The 23,148-nt window shown below is 37.2% G+C and overlaps 1 protein-coding gene across 1 annotated transcript in view; it reads right to left on the reverse strand.

Annotated features, from left to right (window-relative positions):
* Nucleotides 1-23,148, reverse strand: part of PKHD1 (PKHD1 ciliary IPT domain containing fibrocystin/polyductin) — a 552,653-nt gene that overhangs the window by 172,935 nt on the left and 356,570 nt on the right. Inside the window, exons 53-54 of the mRNA XM_055136692.1 lie at nucleotides 7,074-7,187; nucleotides 3,959-4,046 (exon numbers count right to left, since the gene is read on the reverse strand). Coding sequence (XP_054992667.1) covers nucleotides 3,959-4,046; nucleotides 7,074-7,187 — 202 coding nt within the window. The remainder of the gene's footprint in view (nucleotides 1-3,958; nucleotides 4,047-7,073; nucleotides 7,188-23,148) is intronic.

The raw sequence follows: 23,148 nt of genomic DNA on the forward strand, positions 1-23,148 counted from the left end.
ACATCAGATTCTGTTGACTTGTAAGGTAAGGTTCCTTCTAAGGACTCTGAGTTTTGTATTTGTAAGTGAAATGTTGCTTTTCTCCTTCTCTTATGTCCTTTTTCAGAGCAATGTCCATTTTGTATAGATACAAGAAGACAGCTAATGCTGTGCTTTTTTATAAGTTGGAAGTTAATTGACTTTGAATAATATTCACTCCCGGGCATCTGTTTTCTTGACATAAGCTTCAGTAGCACCCCAAAAGCAGGGTCCCGTTGAGGGACTGGATGGACCCAGGGAAAACTGTGAGCTACCCACAGTTGGCTTGGCATTGAAATGGGCCAAGCCAAGCGCCATAATGCTTAACTATAAGTCAAGAGCACAGTCATGGACAAATTCTGTCATGATCTAAAGAGTAACAACTGGATTAGGACCCTGCTAGGGTTAAGAAAGACTAATCTGGCCTGAGCACTGTAGTCTGAGATCTCATGAGATGTCCCCAGGGGAGCCACCCTACAAGCTTAATGTATCTCTTACTGTGTCCATACAAACTGACTAATTTTATTAAGAAGTAGAAGATGAATGTTTAAATGGTTGTTGGACTAAGGAAAGGAGAAACACACTCCTAGATGGTATTCCCCTTGAGTTGGTCTCCTAGCTTCGGGAGATTTTTGTCTGATCTTAGAAGACTTCCCTCAGAAGGAAGGGCTTTCATATGTTGATTGTGCTACCTGACCAGGGTGTAGTTGCTACCCCCAATGTTGGGAGGTTGGGTACAAGACCAAGGCTGTGAGACAGAGTGCAGAGAGATGAGCATGGGAGACAGGAGGAAATTGGAGTGAGGGGCAGTGTGAGACTGGAATGGGGAGCTTAGTGAGATTGGAACAGGCACATGGGGAGAGTGGAATAAACGGCAACTTAGCACTAATCAGCCTAGCAGCCCTGCTTCCTCCTTCCTGACTGTTGGCTGAGGCTGCAGGGCCAGGGTGGGGAAGTTACACATGGCAGTGAGAGAGACTGCTGCTGCCTCAGCTGCTCTCTTATTTACTTTGTGATTACGAAAATGATTATTAGCAATTATTATCAAAAAGGTCAGAAATAACACTTGCTGCAGGAGATGTGGAGAAAAGAAAAACCACAAAAACCCAACTCTCATCTACTCTTTGGAATGTAAAGTGGCTCCGCTTCTATGGAAAACTGTATGGATATATCTCAAAAAATTAAAAATAGAACTACCATATTATAGTAATCCCACTCATTGGCATTTATTCCAACAACAAAGTCAAAGACACAAAAATAATTTTGAAAATTCATATATATATGCCAATGTTTATTACAGCTTATTTACAATATCCAAGAAATTGAAACAACCCAATTGCCCAACGATGGATAAAATAAAGTTTATATATAGACATAAAATGTCCCACTCAGTTATAAAACTAAATAATATCTTATCTCTTGCTATAAAACGAACATAACTGACTTATTTTGCTTAGCAATACAGGACACTCTCTCAATGTTCTGTTCAATTAAATGTTAACAGAACTCCTGCACTTGGGATAGAGAAAGTTCTACCATGACAAAAGTAGTCGGTAATGACCACTCTGGATAAGAATTGCATGCGGAAAGTAGGTAAAGGAATGAACATGATAATAATTTCTCAGTATCTGTATTCCAAACCACAATGCCCAAAAGGAGACAGGCTGAGGGGGAGGGGGAGAAAAGTGCCTGTCATAGAGACACACTGGATGAGGGGTGAGTACAAGGGAAAGAGGGGACACTGGTGGTGGAAAATGTACACTGGTAGAGTTACAGATGTTGGGACATTGTATGATTGAAATTCGATCATAAACAGCCTTATAACTGTATATCTCATGGTGATTCAATAAAAAACAAAAAAACTTGACTACTCTCAGTTTTCTATTTCAGCTAATACTCTCAGATGTATTTCAGTTATAATTTTCTCTATTTACGTTATCATTATTCTGGCCTGTCATTCAAAAGAATATCCATATCTACAAATGTTCTGTTCTCTATTCCCATCACCATGTCTGTCATTAATTTTATTTTCCTGACTCTACCTTCTGAATACAGGTAGATTGCATCAGAGTGTTCTTTATATTGCATTCATTTTATTTCAGTGATTCGTTATTTACTCTAATTCGTTATTAAATTTTCTATTGTGGTTTAAATCTTTTTAGATTACTTTTGAGTTACCTTTTTTCCTATTTTATCCCTATTTCTTAACCAACTATCAGTCACAGTAGTCAACTCAAGTTATTTGGGTTGTATTTGTTGCATGCAGCGGACCCGGGTTCAATTCCCAGCATCCTATTTGGTCCCCCAAGCACCATCAGGAGTAATTCATGAGTGCATGAGCCAGGAGTAACTCCAGTCCATCGCCAAGTGTGTGTGACCCAAAAACAAACAAACAAAAAATTATCTTATTGAGTTAACTCTTTTAGATAGCAGAAAACATAAGTTATCTAATAAATACTCCTTTAAAAAGCTGTATCCTCCTACTCTACAGCTTGCTTTCATTCTCCTTTTGTTATATTGCAGACATTTAAAACAATATTCCATTGTCCTACATTTTCTATTTATTCATCCAAGGGACCCAGCCTAGGAAGCCTACCTCCACTCCCCAACCACCACCACGCTCCAGGCCACTTCCTGGACACATTATAAGACTATTTTCCTACCCACTTTTCATAATTACCACACCATATTTGATGGAGTTTAGACACTAGGCAACAAATCATAGAGAGTAATATATATCTGTATATATATATATATAACTAGACAGTGCATATATTTTACATACACACACACACACACACACACACACACACACACACACACACACATACCTCTCAGAGAGTCCAGCAAGCTACCAAGAGTACCCTGCCCACATGAGCAGTCTGGCAAGCTACCCATGGCTTATTCAATATGCCAAAAACAGTAATGATAAGTCTCATTTCCCTGACCCTGAAAGAGCCTCCAATTGTTGGGAAAGATGAGTAAGGAGAGGCTGCTAAAATCTCAGGGCTGAGTGTAATAGAGATATTTCTGCTGCCCGCTTGAGTAAATCGACAAACAATGGGATGACAGTGATACAGTAAAATAAATTAAGATTCTTGATCTAAAATTTCATCTCAGATCTTCTGGCAGAGAAATGGCTCCGTTCCACAACTAATCTCCAAGACCATGATGTCCCCAAATCTCTCCAGGTATACTGGTACGGGCTGAAACATTGGGACCCTTCTCAGAATGGGGAAGAGAGATTCCCCTTTACACCTGAAGGCACACTCACGCCCAGCCACACCCTACACTCTCCCACATAGAAATGGACCATCTCTACAACTCAGCTCCACAACTTCATAAAGCTGACAAGCCACCAAGTCTTTCTAGAACATGGAGCTCATGGCCTTAGATGCATTGCTGCTTTGTGACACCTCTCAGTTTCATAGTATTGTCAGCTCAGTAGGATCACAGTAAATGCGATGGAATAGTGGCACAGAAGACCACCAAATTCATTGAGCCAAACAATAACACAGAAAGCTCAACTAGCACCAACCAGCCCAGTAATTCCTCAGACAATAACTTTAGTAATGCCATGGTGAGATGTAACAGCAATAATTACAAATCAACTTTTCTTGATCAATTTTTTTCTAATTCCATTTGCCTTGGTGTGGTAACAAAAAATATGAAGTAAATTTATTTGTCCTTGCTAAGGGGGCAAATTTGAAGGGTGAGTGGAAACTGGGGACACTGATAAAGGGAAGGTGATACTGGTCAGGGGATTATATTTGCAACATTGATGGCTTGAAGCAGCTGTATTTAAGAACAATTTTGTAAATAAAAGTGTTTGATAATTTTTTTTAGAAAATGAGTAAAATTTCATCTCTATCATAACAAAGCCTCAAACTGAATCAAAGACACCAAAATCCTCCATACTTTACTTTTTCTCATTCCCTACCTCTCATTGCCTGAGGCAATATCAGTTCCAAGTTGAGTCCAGGGTTTCATAGTATAATCACTACAGAGCTGAAGTTTTCCATAAACCCCTGTAAATAAAACAGAACACCTGGATAGGAAATCCTTCAGAGTAATTAAAGCCACACGCATAAAATTCATTAGATAGGTTGGTATACATGATAAATAATGAAGAAACTATCAAGATCCCCAATTTAGAGAAAAAGGAAAATTTAGGTTATGTGTTTTCAGCAGGCCAAATAAATATCTCATGACTATGAAACTTGTTTTCAAAAAAGCAATAGAGAAATAAATGTTACATCACATCTAGTAATCCAAAAGCTGGCAAATGAACCTCTCCAATGACTAACTAAAATTCCATGTTTAGGTGATTCTGTTTCATCTTGTTTTGTTTTTGTTTTGTGGTGCCAAGAACTAAATCCAGGGCCTCACACATGCAAAGCAGGTTTAATGCTCTATCATTGAGTTACATTCCTAATGTTCATCTCTAGGAGATTCTAAACCATTTCACTTACATTGGAAGTTAATTTGTTTAACATTTTATGCTATACTCTAGATTTTCCAAATGACAAAGGATAATTTTATTTCCTAAGGGAAGAGATTCAGTACTATTAGCTTTGTTTTCAGGGGTTGGACGTCCTATTTTGTTGTATTACTGATATCAAAGGCTAGATCTCTAGCTCCTTTGTTTCAAAATATAATTTATTTCAGACTCATAAATTAAAGTCTTACTGGGGACATGCTTGATGCAGTTCAGTTTTATTTTTTCAGGTCTCTTTTTTTTACAGGTTTTATACCACTGTTTAAAATCACATAAAACACAATTCCTTATACTATAGAGGTATAAGATTGTTTTTACCATGAATACACTCAAAGAGTCAGAATTATGGACTCATAGGATCATTAATGTCTATTTGAGATATATACATCATATACATATCACACGTAGTATATATATAATATGTGTGTATACATTAATATACTAGTGAAGTTTAAGTAGGTCTAACTTTTATTCCAGAATTCAAATCAGTTATTTCCATATCTTTGGGTTGATACATCATTTTATTACAAGTAACTATTTTTGAAATATGAAAGCTTCACAATTTTAAAAATGAAAAAAATACGAGTAAAGAAACCAAATACCATTAAGGTTTTAATAAAATACCTTGAATTTTACTTCAAATTGAAAAAACAAAAAACAAAAATCCTGGGGCTGGAGCAATAGCACAGTGGGTAGGGCATTTCCCTTGCTTTGCCTTGCACTCGGCTGACCTGGGTTTTTTTCCCAGCATCCCATATGGTCCCCTGAGCACCGCCAGGAGTAATTTCTAAGTATATGAACCAGGAGTAACCTTTGTGTATCGATGAGTGTGACCCAAAAAACAAATAAATAAAAACAAAAGACCCTTAATTATTTAGAACCTACATATTTCCTAATTGAACATCTATATATTTTTTCATATCTAACTAAAACATGTTAGAAGATAATAAAAGCTAAAATAAGGATTAATGAAAATGTTGTATTACTGATATTAAAGCCTAGATCAAAGAGTAAGAATTACTCTTCCCTCAGGAATCAATTCTTTGTAATTATATAGATAAGTGTAACATGATATAATCATCAAAAAATTACTTTTTACTTTTTACTCTTGACTAAGTAATATAGGTAGAAGCAATTTGAAGAAATTACCAACAAACATTTTAACCAAAAAGTTTATTTCTGAAGTTGGAATTATGCAGAAAATCCAACTGACCAGAAAAGCTGATGACTCAATCATTCCCAATCACCAAAGTTTCACTATAAAATGATACCTTTTCTTAGTTACTTCAAGGAGATTATGACTTCTAACTATTAAAGTCTAATACTTATCATGACTTCCTAAATTGTACTCATTCAATAAAATAAGTATTTCACCCCAATGCAACTTAACGTCAGAGAAGACTTCAAAAGTTTTTTCTTGACCATCTTGCTAGGGTCAGAGATAAGCAGAGGAATCTTTGGATACCCCTAACAAAATACTTAATACAATGTAACACTCTAGAAAACAGAGTGGATAACACAGACAGAAGAGCCTGTAAAAGTTTCTATTAGGATTAGTGTCATTTGTTAACTTGAAAAAAAAAGTGACTACAATGAGTCTCATATTCTTAGAAACAAAAAATAGAAACCATAGATGAAAACTCCTTTGGAAATGGTACAGCACTATGGACATGTTGTATAACAATGGTTCTATGTTTTTGAGCTAGATTACCATATTTCATACTGTCCTCACTTGATGTTTGATGGAGTTGATGAGATCTTACACCATCCAGAAAAAAGTGAGAAAATAACAAGAAATGTAAAAAATAGTCTCTTTTATCTGTCCTTGAAGAGTAAGGTAGTGCACGTTTTGTACATCACGGTTATGATAGGCTGGTTTCAATTACTGTGCTCTTATTCAAACCAATTTTAAAATAAGGCATGTTATTGTGTCAGTAGAAAAATGAAGAAACTACCAACAGCAAATGCTTTGTAGCAGTTTAATAGATCTATAATATGGATAAATATAGACAACATATGTACAAATATATGTACATACATATACAGATAGACATATATACCTAAGTGTATGTTAGTAGGACTGGGGAGATAGATCAAATGACTGAAACACATCATTTGTCTTCTGAAAACCCAGGTTTTATCCCCTCATGCTCTTAATCTCTGCACCAGCATTGCTGAGAACAACCACTCAGTCATGAAATGGTCATAGCTCCTTTTAGCAACATAGGCCATGGCCAAAAATAACTAAAAACATATCAATAATCACATAGCATTTATAGTTTCTAACATATATTCCTAGTCCAGAGGTTTTCTTCTTAGTTTGAGTATATATCTAAATTCTGATTCTGTACAAGTTGTGTGACAATCTGCATGAAGTTCATTTTCTGAGTCTTAGTTTTTACATCCGTAAAGTGTATAATGATTACAGAAGACATGATAAGTAAAATGAAAAATATAAATTATTTAGAAGAGTACCTAGAATTTATTAGATGTTCTATGAACATTATTTTTATATTAAACATATCTAATTACTAATAGATCCATATTATATCCTTACCAATTGTTCCTGCTTCAATATGAATTCCACTGAAACGATCACAAACAATTCCCTCTGAGGCTCTGAGGTGGATCAGAAGCTTTTGCTCTTTTTCTAAGGGATTTTCTGAAGTGCCTGTTTACAAAGAAAAATGTATGATTTAAATTAACCTGAAATCAGAAGAGGAGAACTTGTTACATGAGAAGGACAAAGCCAATTCTATGAAGTAGACCATAAGGAGAAGAGTCATTTGTCACATGATATCACATAGGGGACTGATAATCAGTAAACTTCTGAAAGAGATATTACTCTATTCCTATTCAGAAAATAGCACTGCAGCACTGTCATCCCATTGTTCATCGATTTGCTCGAGCGGGCACCAGTAACGTCTCTATTGCGAGACTTTTACTGTTTTTGGCATATCCAATACGCCACGGGTAGCTTGCCAGGCTCTGCCATGTAGGCAGGATACTCTCGGTAGCTTGTCGGGCTCTCTGAGAGGGGCGGAGGAATCGAACCTGGGTCGGCCACATTCAAGGCAAATGCCCTACCCGCTGTGCTATGGCTCCAGTCCATTCAGAAAATATTCACTTCATTTTCTCCATCAAAGCAGACGACACTTTCTGGCTTGTTAATATTTTCCCTGGGCATGTGCCTTGTTTGAGACAATAAAATATGGACATTAATGATGCTAATGCCAGTTATGAATTGATGCTTTAAAGCTTGGCAGCTTTGCCCATACTACTTGCAGGGTTCTTGGCCATGAAGATAACATTCCTTAAAATCCTTCTAGAGCCTGAATGAAAATGCATACCTAGAATATGTAAACTAGAACCAGCATAAATATTTGCTGAAATCTGGGGATAATTTATTACATATTATATTGTTAGAGAAAAATTTGCATTATAGAGCACTTATAATTATATTTCCAAATAGCTTTACATGCATTTTAGTGATTATTTATTTATTTTGGTTTTGAGGGCACACCCAAATGTGCTTATGGCTTATTTGTGGCTCTAATCTCAGGGATCTGGATTATTCCTGGCAATGAATGGGGTGGGGGTGGTGGGGTGGCATTAGCATATTAATTCTCACAATAAACCTACATAATAAGTATAATTTATATTTTAATTCCAAATATTCATATGTAACAAAATTTAGCAGCTAAAGAACTCATCTAAATGTAGTAAATATTGAATATGAGATTCTGGATTTGAATGTCTATACTGTTATACTATGTGTTTTATTAAACAAGTAGCACTTTTTTTTTTCTTTCTTTCCTTTCTTTCTTTTTCTTTTTTTTTTGTTTTGTTTTGGGGGTATATCAGCAGTGCTAAGGGCTTACTTTAATTCTGTGCTCAGTGAACCATACAGAGTGTCAGAGATAGAACCCCAGTTGAACATGTACAAGGTAAGATACCTACCTGCCATAGTATCTAATCAGACCCTATTTTCTAACTCTAAATTATTTTATTGGAATAAGGACACATTTCATTCTGATTAATACTCAGTCAATAATTAAGAATAATTCCTGCTCTCATTCCATTAGTGTAAACAGTTTGATCCTCTTTTCTAAAGGCAAGCAGGGATATATGGACATAACACCTGGCATTGTTCGGGGCTTACTCTTGACTCTGTGCTCAGAAATTACTCCTGGCTGTGTTCAAAGGATCATACGTAGTACCAGGATCAAATGAGGGTCATCCATATCACTCTGACCAAACAAGAGTTTGATCCTTTCATAATATGAGAATTGTTTGGTGACTATGTCGAAATAGTATCATACATATGGACCTAGTGAAAAAAAAATTTCCGAAAATTTTCTTAGGAAAAAGAAAATATTGAGAGAAGAAGCCAGGCGTTTTGGTGAGCAACGTGGCCGAACAATGCTCCAGACCCGAAACCGGGCCAGCAACACCGGGGATCCAGACGGAAGAGGTGCAGCCACCACACCTTCTCCAGATGAAGCCCTGGCGGCACTGAGCAGCAACTAACACGGCTCCGGGATGCGGGACCGGGACCTTTTCTAAAAACTAAAAAAATACAATCTTTTAATGCAAAACTAATTATCAAATGCTTCCTTAGTAGGGCTGTCTTTCTTGGGGGGAAACTCCAACAACAATAGTGAGTTTTGTGTTGAAATATGGAACGTAATCAAGGTAAAGAGAAAATGAAGTGAAATTCATCAGTTATACAGTTGGGGGTGGGTGGCATGGGCGGGGGCTATACTGGGAATTTTGGTGGTGGAATATGGGCACTGGTGAAGGGATGGTGTTTGAATATTGTATAACTGAGACATAAACCTGAGAACTTTGTAACTTTCCACATGGTGATAAAATAAAAATTAAAAAAAGAAAAAAAGAAAATATTACAAAGAATTATTTTTCAACAAAAAAGTAGGGTAATCCAAACCATATACTGGATCGAACTGATTCTCTCTCACACACATACATTCACAGACACACACACACACACACACATAAAATAGAACCTCACAACTCAGACATTCTTGAGAGCATAATCAAAACCAATAAACGGTAAGCTTAAAATTATCCAGTTGTCAGTTGAATTAAGTGTTCTTTCAGGGAACAAGTTTTAATGTGAGTTTGGGACTAGCTGTGTATCTGTCTTTAGAGTTTGAACTTTACAACCATTAATCTAGAAGTGATTGTTGAAAGACTCCATGAGGTAAGGAAATCTTCCTTGTTCCTAGAGCAAGTCGATAGACAAGCAAGTATTAGAATTCCTAGGCTGTGCCTTTTCAGTGAGATGCTAAGGGGTGCTGCCACTTCCTGTGCGTTATGTCAATCTTCGTGGGTTCACCAAAGTATCCTCTTATCTCAAACAAAGAGAGACTGGTGCAGCAAGAAGGGAAATAAGCAGGGGTGGTGGGGGGAGAAGGGATGAAGAAGAGAATGTTAAGAAAATGTGCGTGGTGTTGTTCTTATCTTGTGGTTCTAAGTCTGTCCACTAAGTCGTTTTCCAACTGTGATTTCATTTATTTCACGGAGGGTAGTTTAGATTTTTAGATTCTTGGGGTGGAAGGCCTAGCACAAAACAGATACCAGAGAAGGAAAAGTAGGACAGTTTTTGCCCTAGAGAAATGTATTCAGAGTCCCACAGAAAGAGTTCGGCGTTCCTCTAAAATCAGAGATCAAATCAATTATGCAACCCAAAACGGCAGCACATGTGGGCTTTTGCAGAAAATCTGGGCAAAATTAGTCAGCCTGCCGTGATCTTTTGGTATCTAAAATGACCAAAGTTTAGATTTTTTTTTTAATTTCTTTTTTTGAGATGTGGGGGAAGGGAAAGATGGAGGCTGAGAAATTAAACAGAGGAAGACAAACTACCTAAGAAAAGAAAGTATAGACAATTTTAACATTAAAATGCAGTGCCTCTTGAATTTTTAGTTGGGATAATGGGCAGCCCTAAAGGCTGGAGTCCTAATTTTATTCCCAAATCTAGCTGTCAGAGAAAGGTTTTGCTTCGACTTAAGCTCTTTCTTAAAAACAGAGTCGCTACCTCAGAGGAAGCTCTTGGGATAGAGCAGTTCCTCTCACGTTTTCCTTTTTAAAGATTTCTCAAGCTATTCTAAACTATAGCAAAAGGCATTTTCAACCTGGGTGGATTTAAATGCTTATAGTGATTGGAGAAATCATAATTATGGTGCTGGAAAGACCCGGGCCAGGTGTTTTTGCCTACATGACTTCATTTAATTCTCAGACCCTATGATGGATACTGTTGCATTCTCAAGAGGAAACCAAGACAAAGAAAGTTTGGCTAACTTGTTGGAAATTACCCAGCTAATAAGTGGTGACGCTGAACTTCAACTTAATAAGTACCATCCTAGAACACATCGACATAGAGCAATAGAAAAGTAGGAAAGGGAAGTCAATATTACTTTGTATGGCGGTGGGCAATGGAGGGAAAACAGAATATGTTCCAGATGCTAAAATCACCTGGGGAGATGGAAGAAAATAAGTTCTGGTATACAAAAGATAACTGATATAGTGATTTGAGGAATATGGTACAAATGAATTCCATGAACTTCAAAGGTAAGAAAAAGGGGAAAGGACCTCAAATCATTTTTTTTAAGTAAACCTCATTGATGGATTCAAGTGTATATGTAGTTTACACTTACACCCACTCTCTCAACCTGACTCTCACACCTTGTTCCTAAGCCAACCCGCACTGAATTACTTACCCATTGCTTCCAAGCCCCTATCAAGCCCTCTCAGAATTTTATGTCCCTCACCTTTATCTTGTGTAATTCCTAGACATCCCATAAAACCTTTACTCCACTGTAATTGATTTCTAAAAACCTCTTGGTCTTGAATTAAATGAGTGCTTTGCATATTAAAAAAAAATGCCTGTTCCCTTTACTATAATAATTCTTTAAGAAATATGTCTAAAAAATTAATTATAAGTCATTTCTCCAGTATTTATTTTTGGTCTGCATACAAACTGAGCAGTGCAGGTCACTAAGTAAGACCAGATAAAGCTGAGAAACCATGTTTTTCAGGAACTTTCCTTGTCATTTCTGTCTCCATGAGTGGCTATTATAGTGTATCATGACTTACCTCGGTACTTCTAGAATCACACTGTAAGTATTTTGGACTGCCTCCTTCTTTCAATAGCAAATTAGTTGAGAAATGGAAATGCATTGCTAACAAAGCTTATTTATGTTTCACTCAAGAAATGGTGAAGTAGATAACTTTTATAAAAATTTTTACAGAAAACAATTAGAAATAAAGAAAATTTTTTATGGTAAAACAGCTTATTTACCAGTAGTATGTAAATGTTTGAAGCACATATGTTCCCAGTATCAAAAATTCAGAATAACTAAAGCAAAAATAGACAGCATCATAAGATAAAATAATAATAGCAAAACAAATAAAAATACTAAAAGTATGGCAGTTTTGAATATGACGTTATTACTATCATATTCACAATGATATCAAAATTATCAGCACTTGATAGAACATTAAAATGAAAATTGATATACTATCCACTTATTTATACAAATGCAACATGTACAAAAATCCTTAAAATTTAATAAATATGGTTGAGTGAATTTATTTCTGTAATCCTTACAGCTATAATATGGCATAATGATTGAATTGATTTTTTTTAAAGGTTCAATGATTTAGATCAAGTTAATGATAGCCGACTGGCATACTCTAAATAAGATGCATACTCTTAGAAACATTTGCTCTTCATAATAATTCTCAAAATAGTAACAACAATGGAGAAATAAAACATTTCCAAGAAGATAAGGCACAAACAGGGTGGCATGGATATAGAGAAATAAAAAAAGTTTAAAAACAAATGCTTAAACTTGGAAATTAAAATTAAAAATAATATTAAATTAAAAATTAAATTAAAATTAAAAATAAAATAATATTCATCCTAGTGAATAGCATCTTATTCTTAAAATGCTGGAAACTAAACATTCCAAAAAATAAAAGCATATATCATTAATTAAAATGCTGAGTCCAAGAAAAAGCAGAGAATATAATCTCTCTTAAATACTCTCATGTGAATTGTTCTAAACAAGCAAATTATTCGCTTGTCCATCTATTTTCTTAATTTTTCCATTGAAAAGTAAATATCTAGTAATTCACTTACTATTTAATTACTTCAGAACTTAAAATAATACACTGATAAGAAAATATATAGAAGTGATAGAAGTATAAGAACCCATAATATAATTTGGGAAACACTAAGAAAAATCTGGAAGTGCAAGGTAGACAAGAGTCATTTCTTGTGTGTTTACTTAAAGAATATGTGTGTATATATGTATGTTTGATTCAGTGTTTTTTAGAAATATAATAAATGGTTATTGCAGTACTTAATCTTATTTTAAATATATGTCATTCAACTTGTATTATTTGGCATTTGTCTGACAATCCTTTTAGATACTGTGTTCATTTTCTGAATCTATAAAGAACAAATCTATGCTTTTGCCCTTGTAGGATGTAAGTATAATATTTAAAAATCACACCTTCTTAGTATCACCTCTTATTTTATCAGCTAGCTAGTAGTTTTATTATAGAACTTTCAATATTAATGGAAACTTATTTGTTGAGAAAAGATCCATATTAGCTAACCTGTAAACTGTTTTGCAGATATCTATGTACATTAATATTTAGACAATAAGTGAGTGATTATCCTTTATTTTCTAATCATAGTTGCACTTAAAGTATTTTTTAAAAATACCTATATAGAGAAATATTTCTTATATGTAAATCAATATAAAATGTACTAAATATATTATTCTTTAACAAACATCTCCATAAGATTTTCTCTGGTTACTCAATGCATTCAACTGCCGAGTTTTGTGGCGCTAGGCTCGAGGATACATTTTAATCTACACTTTCTTTTGGTTTGTCTCCTTCTTATTACTTAATCATCCAATGAGTCTTACAGAACTGCCAGTTTGGAAGGCAATAAACTGAGTATGGATTTTTCTTCTTCTTTAGGATTGAGAAAGTCCCAATCATGGAAGCAATGAAAGAAACTTCCATATACCTAGTACTTCATTTCCTGACAATCAGTCATGTGCTAATGATGACCTTAGGCTTCTGACTACAAATGTGAGACAGGACTGACAAATACCCATCACTGGGTTCAGCAAAACAGTAGTGACAAGTTTTAGGATAAAAATCCAGTTCCTAGCATAATTACTGAGTAACTAGACAGTGTATCATGTGACCAGGCTGTGTCAGCCAAACGCACAATGAACTGCTGTGTCCTCCGGGGCAGTGATGGGGCTGGCATGCTGCTGCTTGCCATACGGATCAAACAATGGGCTGTGAAGTTTGAACAGCAAATTACTGATCTTCCCTTTCTGAAATCCTTCTACAAATTATTGCATTAGAATTAATCATTTAAAAATTTGCTATTTTCAAAAGTTTACAATTAAAAGATGCTCTTGATGAAATGGACATATGTATCAATAATATGTTAACATCACAGCGGCTAGGGCATTTGCCTTGCACGCACCCAACGCTGGTTTGACTCCTCCACCCCTGTTGGAGAGCCTGGCAAGCTACGAGTGTATCTCGCCCACACGGCAGAGCCTGGCAAGCTACTCATGGTGTACTTGATACGCCAAAAACAGTAACAAGAAGTCTCACGATGGAGACGTTACTGGTGCTCGCTTGAGCAAATTGATGAGCAACAGGATGACAGTGCTATAGTGCTACATTAGTCTCTAAAGTGACAACGAACACATGTTAAAGTAGAGGTATAATGTCTCACTTGAGAAGAGGCAAGCTGAAAGATAAGTTCAGGCAGCTATACCTGGGCAAAGAAGTAAAAACATTTAAAATTATCATTGGACAGGCTTTTGGTTAGGTTTTTTTAAATCTGTTTTCCTGTTCTAAACAGAATAAATACTAAAAGTGTATTAAATTTGGAAACTGCAACCACTTTTTCAATGCTTTTATCCCTGTTTTGTTCTTTTCAATAAGGTGGAAAACCCTCATAGTCACCTATGTATTGACACTATAATTTCTCTCCCAAAGATGTTGACATTCTAAGCATAGGGAGATCAATATGGTTACAAGAAACAGACATTGAGCTGAAAGATAAATTCAGACAATTTCATTTATTTGTATATACATTAGTCACTCCAGCATATTATCAGAAGCATACTATGCACAAAATATCAAGGTCACGAAAAGTTCCAAATAAATAACATCTATTACAGAGGAAAACTTATTTTATTAGTATTGAGGCAACATGCTTACAATAGTGTTAATGGTTATGCATTTATGCAAATTACCACCTACCATTACCTCAAGTCTCACATCACTGTCTTATGCCACTTCTACACTGACGTAACCTTCCCAAAACAACCTTCAGCTTGATAAGCTCATTTCTGCCATTAGACTCCAAAGGTTTATTTACATTGGATCCAGACCATTGCCTTTCGTTGAAAAAAACACCATTTTGAAAGCATATCACATAATAACAGCAAAATTACTCACTAGTAGGAAGTGAACTAAGTTGACTAAACAAGAGCAAAAGTACATTGAAATCTATTGAATTTGGGCCATTGAGAAAGATTCAAAGCAGTACTTAGACAAAAACTTTCAAACTGGAAAAAAGCCTCTAGAAGGACTAAATAAATGGTACAGCAGGTACGGCCTTTAACTTGCACAAAACTGGTTTCAGTGCCCTGTTCCCCATATGGTCCCCCAAGTCCAACTAGGCATGCTATCTCAGTGCAAAGCCAGGAATTAGCCCTGAGTAGTGTTGGTTGTGGCCCCCAAATAGAAAAAATATATACATATAGTTGTATATGTATATTTACATATACATATCGCTCCAGTTGGCTGAGCAATAGCACAGTGGGTAGCGTGTTTGCCTTGCATGCGGCCAACCCGGATTTGATTCCTGTGTCCCTCTCGGAGAGCCCGGCAAGCTACTGAGAGTATCCCGCCTGCACGGCAGAGCCTGGCAAGCTCCCCATGGCATATTCAATATGCCAAAAACAGTAACAATAAGTCTCACAATGGAGACGTTACTGGTGCCCGCTCGAGAAAATCGAAAAATCAATAAACAACAGGATGACAGTGCTACAGTGCTACATACATATAGTTAAAAAAATCTTTATTCATTGCCAATGCCCTGTCTCTATGAAAGACAATCTGGAAATTTCTCAAAAATGTTTAAATAGATCTCCTACTTGACATAGTTATCCCAACATTTGGTATCCGCCAAACACAAAAACCTTGATTCAAAGAGATATATACATACATATGTTCAGTGTAGCTCTTAGCACAATAGGCAGAGTGTGGAAATAATCCTGATGTCAAATAACAGATGTATGAATAAAGAAGTTTTGGTATGTAAATGCAATGGAATAGTATGCAGCCACTATGTTGGGTCAGAATAGACATGGGGATATGGGAACTCAACATTTTTAATAAAATATCAGTCTAATAATCTAGTTATTTTCATGAGATTCTCAATAATTAAGAATTTTCAACACAGTGTGAACTCATTTGTCTTCTTTAGTTTCTTACATCCAGAGACTATAAAACCATGCTCCTGGAAGAGAGCAACACAGAGAGTCTCTTGCCCAAGTGCCTGGCTGTCTTCCCTGGGGCCCCTCGGAGAGGGTGGGCTTCAGTTTCCCTCCCTTCCCTGAGCAGAGCTTCCGAGGCCGAAGACCTCTGGAGCCTAGCCACAGCCATGCTCAAGGCCCCTCTGCACACATTCAGAGAGCCCCATGAATGAAGGAACCAGCAGGTGTGAGGGACCCAAGGGCTGAGACCTCCAAGCCTTCTCAGATCGAGGCTGGGCCTCTTCTGCCCAGATTCCCCATATTCCAGTAGCTAGGTGGTCACACCCAGGGACTGCCCCCAGCACCATTTAATCCCACCAACGGCCAACATCCAGAGACTATAAAACCAAACATCCAGAAGCTTATATCCTAATTCTCCCTCTGGAAGAAGCTGGCAAGCTACTCTGAGTTTCCTGCCCACATGGGAGAGCCTTGAAAAGTCCCCATGGCATATTCATATACCAAAACCAGTAATAATGATGGGTCTCATTCCCCTGACCCTGAAAGAGCCTCCAATGCAGCATTGTTGGAAAGGAGGAGTAAAGAGAAGCATCTAAAATCTCAGGGCTAGGACGAATGGAGACGTTACTGAGACCGCTCGAGAAATTCAACCATCAACAGGATGATGATGATTATAATGAGCTTGTTACAAGGTAAGATTGATAACATAAATCCACCCTGCTTCATAAAATTCAGGTCTACTACCAGCTGTTTTCCAACTACCACAACTACCTCTTCACAAATATGTAAAGGACATTTTTTCTCTGTCTCTAGGCCTTTGCATGATTTTGTCTTTTGTCAAAAACTCTCTTCTCGGGCCGGAACGATAGCACAGCGGGTAGGGCGTTTGCCTTGCACGCGGCCAACCCGGGTTCGATCCTCGGCATCCCATATGGTCCCCCAAGCACCGCCAGGAGTAATTCCTGAGTGCAAAGCCAGGAGTAACCCCTGAGCATCGCTGGGTGTGACCCAAAAAGCAAAAAAAATAAAAAATAAAATAAAATAAATAAAACTCTCTTCTCCAAATCTATGCAGTTCTTTCTCTTGTCTCTTTGATCCATTTACACATTCCCAAATGTTTGCACTACCTAATTTATCCTGCCATAATCTGAACTGGATCCCTCTTCATATGATTCTCAATTATCTTTTTTAAAAGTATGTGTTGTTGACAAAAATTTTATTCCATATTCCTATTTTTCTTTCATTCTGTGGTTCCACCTCAAAAGCAGTACAAACAAGAATCTAACCTTGCTGTTCATTGCTGAATGCTTGAATGCTTCAGTCTCAAGAAGACTATTTGGCACTGAGCTGACATTCAATGAAAGAGAAACAGAGGGGGAAAAAGAGACAAAGGGACAGAGACAAATCTACAAATGAAAATTTGGGAAACCACCATATCATAGAATTCTCTTGCCTTAATATTTATTTTATTGTTTTATGACACCTACAATATCATGAAAACATAAAACACTTGATTACATCACTCTTAAAATATGTAACTGTTCTTCCCAACAGATTAAATTGTATTTAACTATATTAAAGCCTCTCCAATTATAAAATAAGTGTTATTGAAGTTATTACAAGTTACTGTTATTCAGGAAAAATGGTGGTGACAGAATTTTCTTTGTGCTAAAAGCAAAATAATATTTTTCAAAATTGCATTTTACATTATTGTAAGATGTCAACATTTTTTTAATTTATTTTATTGAGTCACCAAGTGGAAAGTTACAATGTTCTCAGGCTTATATCTCAGTTATACAATGCTCAAACACCCATCCTTTCACCAGTGCCCATATTCCACCACCAATAAAAACAAAACAAAAACAAAAACAAAAACAAACAAACAAAAAACAGTATACATCCCACACCTCACCCCCCAACCCCCCACCCCGTACGTGAGTGATAATTTCACTTCCTTTTCTCTTTACCTTGATTACATTCCAGATTTCAACACACAACTCACTATTGTTAGAGTTTCAAAACAGACTCACTATTTTTGTTGGAATTTATCCCCCAAGAATACAGCTCTATTAACAAGGAAATATTTGATAATAAGTTTTCACTGATGAGAATGAAGAGATAAAATGTCGCACAGCTGCGGTAGCGGCCACGCGGTTTACAATTTCTGTATTATAGTAATTAAGTCCGCGGAGATTTAAGTTGGAAAATGAATCATTTCCCTTCCTGGAACAGCATGTAGCAAAAGCTTAGTTCACAGTCTCCATACATGGGTGCAAGCACTTGCTGGAACCCCAAATGCTAAAGCTGTCTCTGGTTCCCGCTCGTTCCACATCCACCGGCTGTGCAGAGGCAAGGGCACCTGGGCCCAAACTCGGCCGGAAGGATGTTAACATTTTGATTTAATTTTTGGTTTGGGTACCACATCCAGCACTGCTTTGGGCTTATTTCTGGCTCTGTGCACAGGATCACTCCTGGGAGGATTTGGGATACCACATGTGGTGCCATGTTTAGGTTATCTAAGTTATCATATTTATAGCAAGCCTTTTACAAACTACATAACTCTGGCTCTATTTTTTAAAATTTTTGAATAATTTTTATTTGGGCATGATTTCTAATTACTTCACTTATATCACTTGTCATCCCACTGATCTTTGATTTGCTCGAGTGGGTGCCAGTAACATCTCCATTGTCCCTGTAGGGTGCTAGTGTAGCCCAATGGTATCTGCTCACTCCAGGGACAGGAAGAGTCTAAAACCGTTCATTCAGGGTTTTGACAAAGAAGTCTGACAATCTTGTAGGCAGGTTGCCATGCGATCTTTTGACGTCCCATGGAATCCAGTTGGTAACAGCTCTAGTCCAGCAGTCATCTCTGAATCACATTACGTGTTCAGCCCATATGATTTTCAATGCCTTGGCAAACCAGACAGCGTCCCTGATTCTTGATTGTCAACAGAGGTCAGACTTCCAGATTCCTTCTCTCACTAGAGTGAAATGTGATGGTCCAAGCAGAGCTTTTTTGATTTCTAATACTGTTAATAATACTTTCAGGCATATAATGTTCTACTTTCAAACCTATCCCCAGTGCTTTTTCCCTCTACCAATGTTTCTCAAGATCCCCTTCCACCCTGCAAACTTAGCAAACTTAGAGATAACTCATGGGATTTACAGTCACTCCACTAACAAGCACCAGAAAGGAGGGGCCTCCTTGGCAACATCACTGACCTAGTGTTCCTGATCTGCAATTTGAGATGAATTTTAAGCAACAACATGTCACTTCACATCAAAATCACTGGTGAGTTTTTAACACTCTTAATATTTTTTAAAATTCATTTTTAATTTTGTTGGGGGAAAAAAAAGACTTTGAAGAATTGCACCAATGAGCAAATAAAAGCCCACCATCTTCATTGTAGATGTGTTAGCCTGGAGGAAGAGCAGAGCTGGTCTAGTTCTGTAGAGGCAAGATCTGTTTCCTGGCTCTTTGCTGAAGAACAGGGACACAGGAATCTGAGACACTTCCATCCAACATCAAAAGGTGCAGGAAAACAACCATCCCCTGACATCCAAATGCATTTTCCAAGGTACCTGAGTACAGTGGATAAAGCAATTGTTTTTCACATGCCTGACCCAGGTTAGATCCCACTACCCCATTATGTCCCCGGAGCCCCACTAGGGCTGATCCCTGAGTACAAAGCCAGGAGTAAGCCCTGAGCACTGTTGGGTGTGGTCCCCAAACCACCGCAAAAAACAACAACAACAACAACAACAAAACCACCTAAATTTCTAGAAAATTATTAGTCTCATTATGGGCTGGATTGATAGCACAGCCTGTAGGCCGTTTGTCTTGCACTCAGCCGATCCAGGTTCGATTCCTCTGCCTCTCTCAGAGAGCCTGGCAAGCTACCGAAAGTATCTTGCCCGCATGGCAGAGCCTGGCAAGCTACCCGTAGTGTATTCGGTATGCCAAAAACAGTAACAACAAGTCTCACAATGGAGACCTTACTGGTGCAACGGGATGACAGTAATACAGTGATTAGTCTGAATTAACAGAAATCATGAGTCACGAAACAGATTCTGTTTGGTTGACCAAGTTGTTTAATTCCTTAGTTATTTGTTGTTTAATTCTTTAATTATTTGTTTTAACCCCCCCCCCCCTCACATAGAAACAATGAATTTAACGTGCACACCAGACCCCATCATTTGGGCAATTCTCAGCAATTCCTGAGAGGCTTTTAGTCTCTGTTCAGATAGTCTTCAGACTATCTGAAGGGATAGTCTCTATCCCTTCCTAGGCTTAAGTTTTTTGATTCTTTTGTAAAAGAATCACGTAAAATCTAAATGTTTTTAGTCGACACTCTTTAACTCCAGTACATAGTAATGACAAAACTCACAATGGAGACGTTACTGGTGCCCACACAAATCTATGAGCTATGGGATGACAGTGACCAGTGACAGTTGCCCTAAGTTCAATCCTTTATAATTTTTCTCCTGAAACATCTCCACAACTTGCTTTTCACTATGTTTTTTTCTATATATTCCATACATTGCTAGACATGATCTTTCCCAGACCAAATATGATCATATCATATCCCTTCTTCAAACTACCAGTGACTTCTCATACTTTTACTTAAAAAATTCAACTTTCTCAGCAAACTGCATGAAGTCAAGAAGCTTCAACTGCTACCACCATTCCATATAAATCCTATAATCTGGACATACAAACTCCCCACAATTTCCTGAAAGAATAATGCTTCCAAAAGTATTTTATCCACAAATATGTGCATTTTTAGAATTCTTCCTTGATAGTTAAGTTCTCCCATTCTGGAAGAGGTGACTATTCCAATTATGTTTTCACTTTTCTGTCACCACTATTAGATTAATACAAGACTTGGAAGTTGGGATCCGTGACTTCTATTTCTTTATATTCGACTTCTCCTGTGGTACTTGGCACTGAATAAATACATGGTGAATGAAAGTCTGGATGTACAAGTAAAAATCTTTGCTTATCTCCAGTGTTTTATCAGACTCATGAGACAAACTGAACAAAGTGAAAATGAGCTTGGCGTTTGTACTGCAGCTGTAGGCCTTTGAGCAAAGCTTTGATCTTGAACTTCCCTTCTGATTCTAGCATTATGAGTCTACTCTACTGAAAGTCAATTGATATCTCTTGCCAGCAACAGTTGTTTTAAAAGCAGGACCACCAAGAAATATAATTCCACAATGTTGTGACTTGGATCAAATGGCATCAGATAGCAGATACACTCTAGCAGTGCTCTGTGCCAATATCTACATCTATTAAGTTTGTTTACTAACGGGTCTTATTATCTATTTCATGTTGGGATTTCTTTAGGGTGTGGTAGAATTGGACAGATGGGTTGAAAGTCTTCCTTCAGGCATATCACAAACAAGCCTAGGCAGATGGGTTCCGATAATCAACCTTTTGGCCTGAAACACATGGACAAGGCAGGGAGACAAAGAATATGCCATTGTATAGTGATAGGTAAAAACGCAGGTTGGAATGGACACATTTAAAAGTGACTGGAAATGTTTAAATCAAAGAGAGAAAATGGCATAAATTTATTTCCCTTCAAAGGAATATATTTTAGATAAAACAATTTTATTATAAAAATGAGTGACCTCAGAAACCTAAAAATACTTACCAAAAAATAAAAAAAAAATTAGAACTGGAGCAATAGCACAGCAGGTAGAGTGTTTGCCTTGCATACGGTCTATCCGGGTTCGATTCTTCTGGCCCTCTAGGAGAACCTGGGAAGCTACCGAGAGTATCTCTCTTGCATGGCAGAGCCTGGCAAGCTACCTGTGACGTATTTGATATGCCAAAAAACAGTAACAACAATTCTCACAATGGAGACATTACTGGTGCCCGCTCAAGCAAATCAATGAATAATGGGATGACAGTGCTACCGTGCTATAGGTACTGGAATATATAAAACTAAATAAGTTTCTGATAACAAGGATATGCTCAGTTTTTACTTTTCTTTTCCTTTTTTTTTTTTTTTGGAGGTAAGGTTTTGGTTTAGGATATACTGTATCCTAAAACTGGCTGTACTCAGTTTTAGTCTTCACAAAACACCCTCGATGGTGTTTTGGGGATCATATGTGGTACCAGGGATCAAACCATGTTTTCATATTCTTTTTAAATTTTTTTTATTTTAATGAATCATCATGAGATAAAGTTTCAGATTTAGAAATTTTCATGACTATGTTTCAATCAAACAGTGTTCGAGTACCCATCCTACCACCAATGTTCCCAGTGTCCCTCCCGACACCACTGCTCCCTCCCATCCCCTGCTTCTGTGACAGACACATCCCCTCTTACTCTCTCTCCTTTTGGGCATTATGCTTTGCAACATAGCACTAAGAAGCCATCATGTTTGGTCTATAGCCTACTTTCAGCATACATCTACCATCCTGAGTGATCCCTCCAACCATCATTTGCTTAGTAGTCTCTTTTCCATCCCACCTGCCTTTTCCCCCAGCACATGAGATCAGCTTCCAAGCTTGAAGTGTCTGTCTAGAGGGTTAATATTTAAGGTTAAACAGCAAGTAGGTACCAAATTGGATATGATACCAACCCAATAAAATGAGAGTCTGTGTTGTTAACTACTATGTCCATTCAACTCTGTGTAGAATAAGTTGGGTTCTAGAAATAGTCATTTTCTCCCTTCATAATCTCAGAGGAACTAGATAGATCATAAGTGTACTGAAAGATAATGTCAGGAAATATGTGGCTTCTCACAAAGATAGAAGGAGTGAAAATGTATATAATCTTTCTGAGGCAGGAACTTAGTATAGGAGTTAAGGGACATGCCTTGCACGTGTCCGATCTGGCTTCTATCCCCAGCTGGTGTAAGCCTGGATGTTTGTGGTGGTTCTTGGTACCACAGAGCTTGAGCAGCACAACAGCCTTGACCCCTAAAATTTATTGTCCTGTCTAGTTGCCTTAGAAATTCTGGGAATAGCTCCTGAGTCCCCTGAGTACTGTGTAGGTACCCATATGCCTCCAAAATTGTAAGATGAAATCTTTCTGAGCAAGAATTT

The sequence above is a fragment of the Sorex araneus genome, chromosome 4 (genome assembly GCF_027595985.1).
Source record: "Sorex araneus isolate mSorAra2 chromosome 4, mSorAra2.pri, whole genome shotgun sequence".
Lineage (NCBI taxonomy): Eukaryota > Metazoa > Chordata > Mammalia > Eulipotyphla > Soricidae > Sorex > Sorex araneus.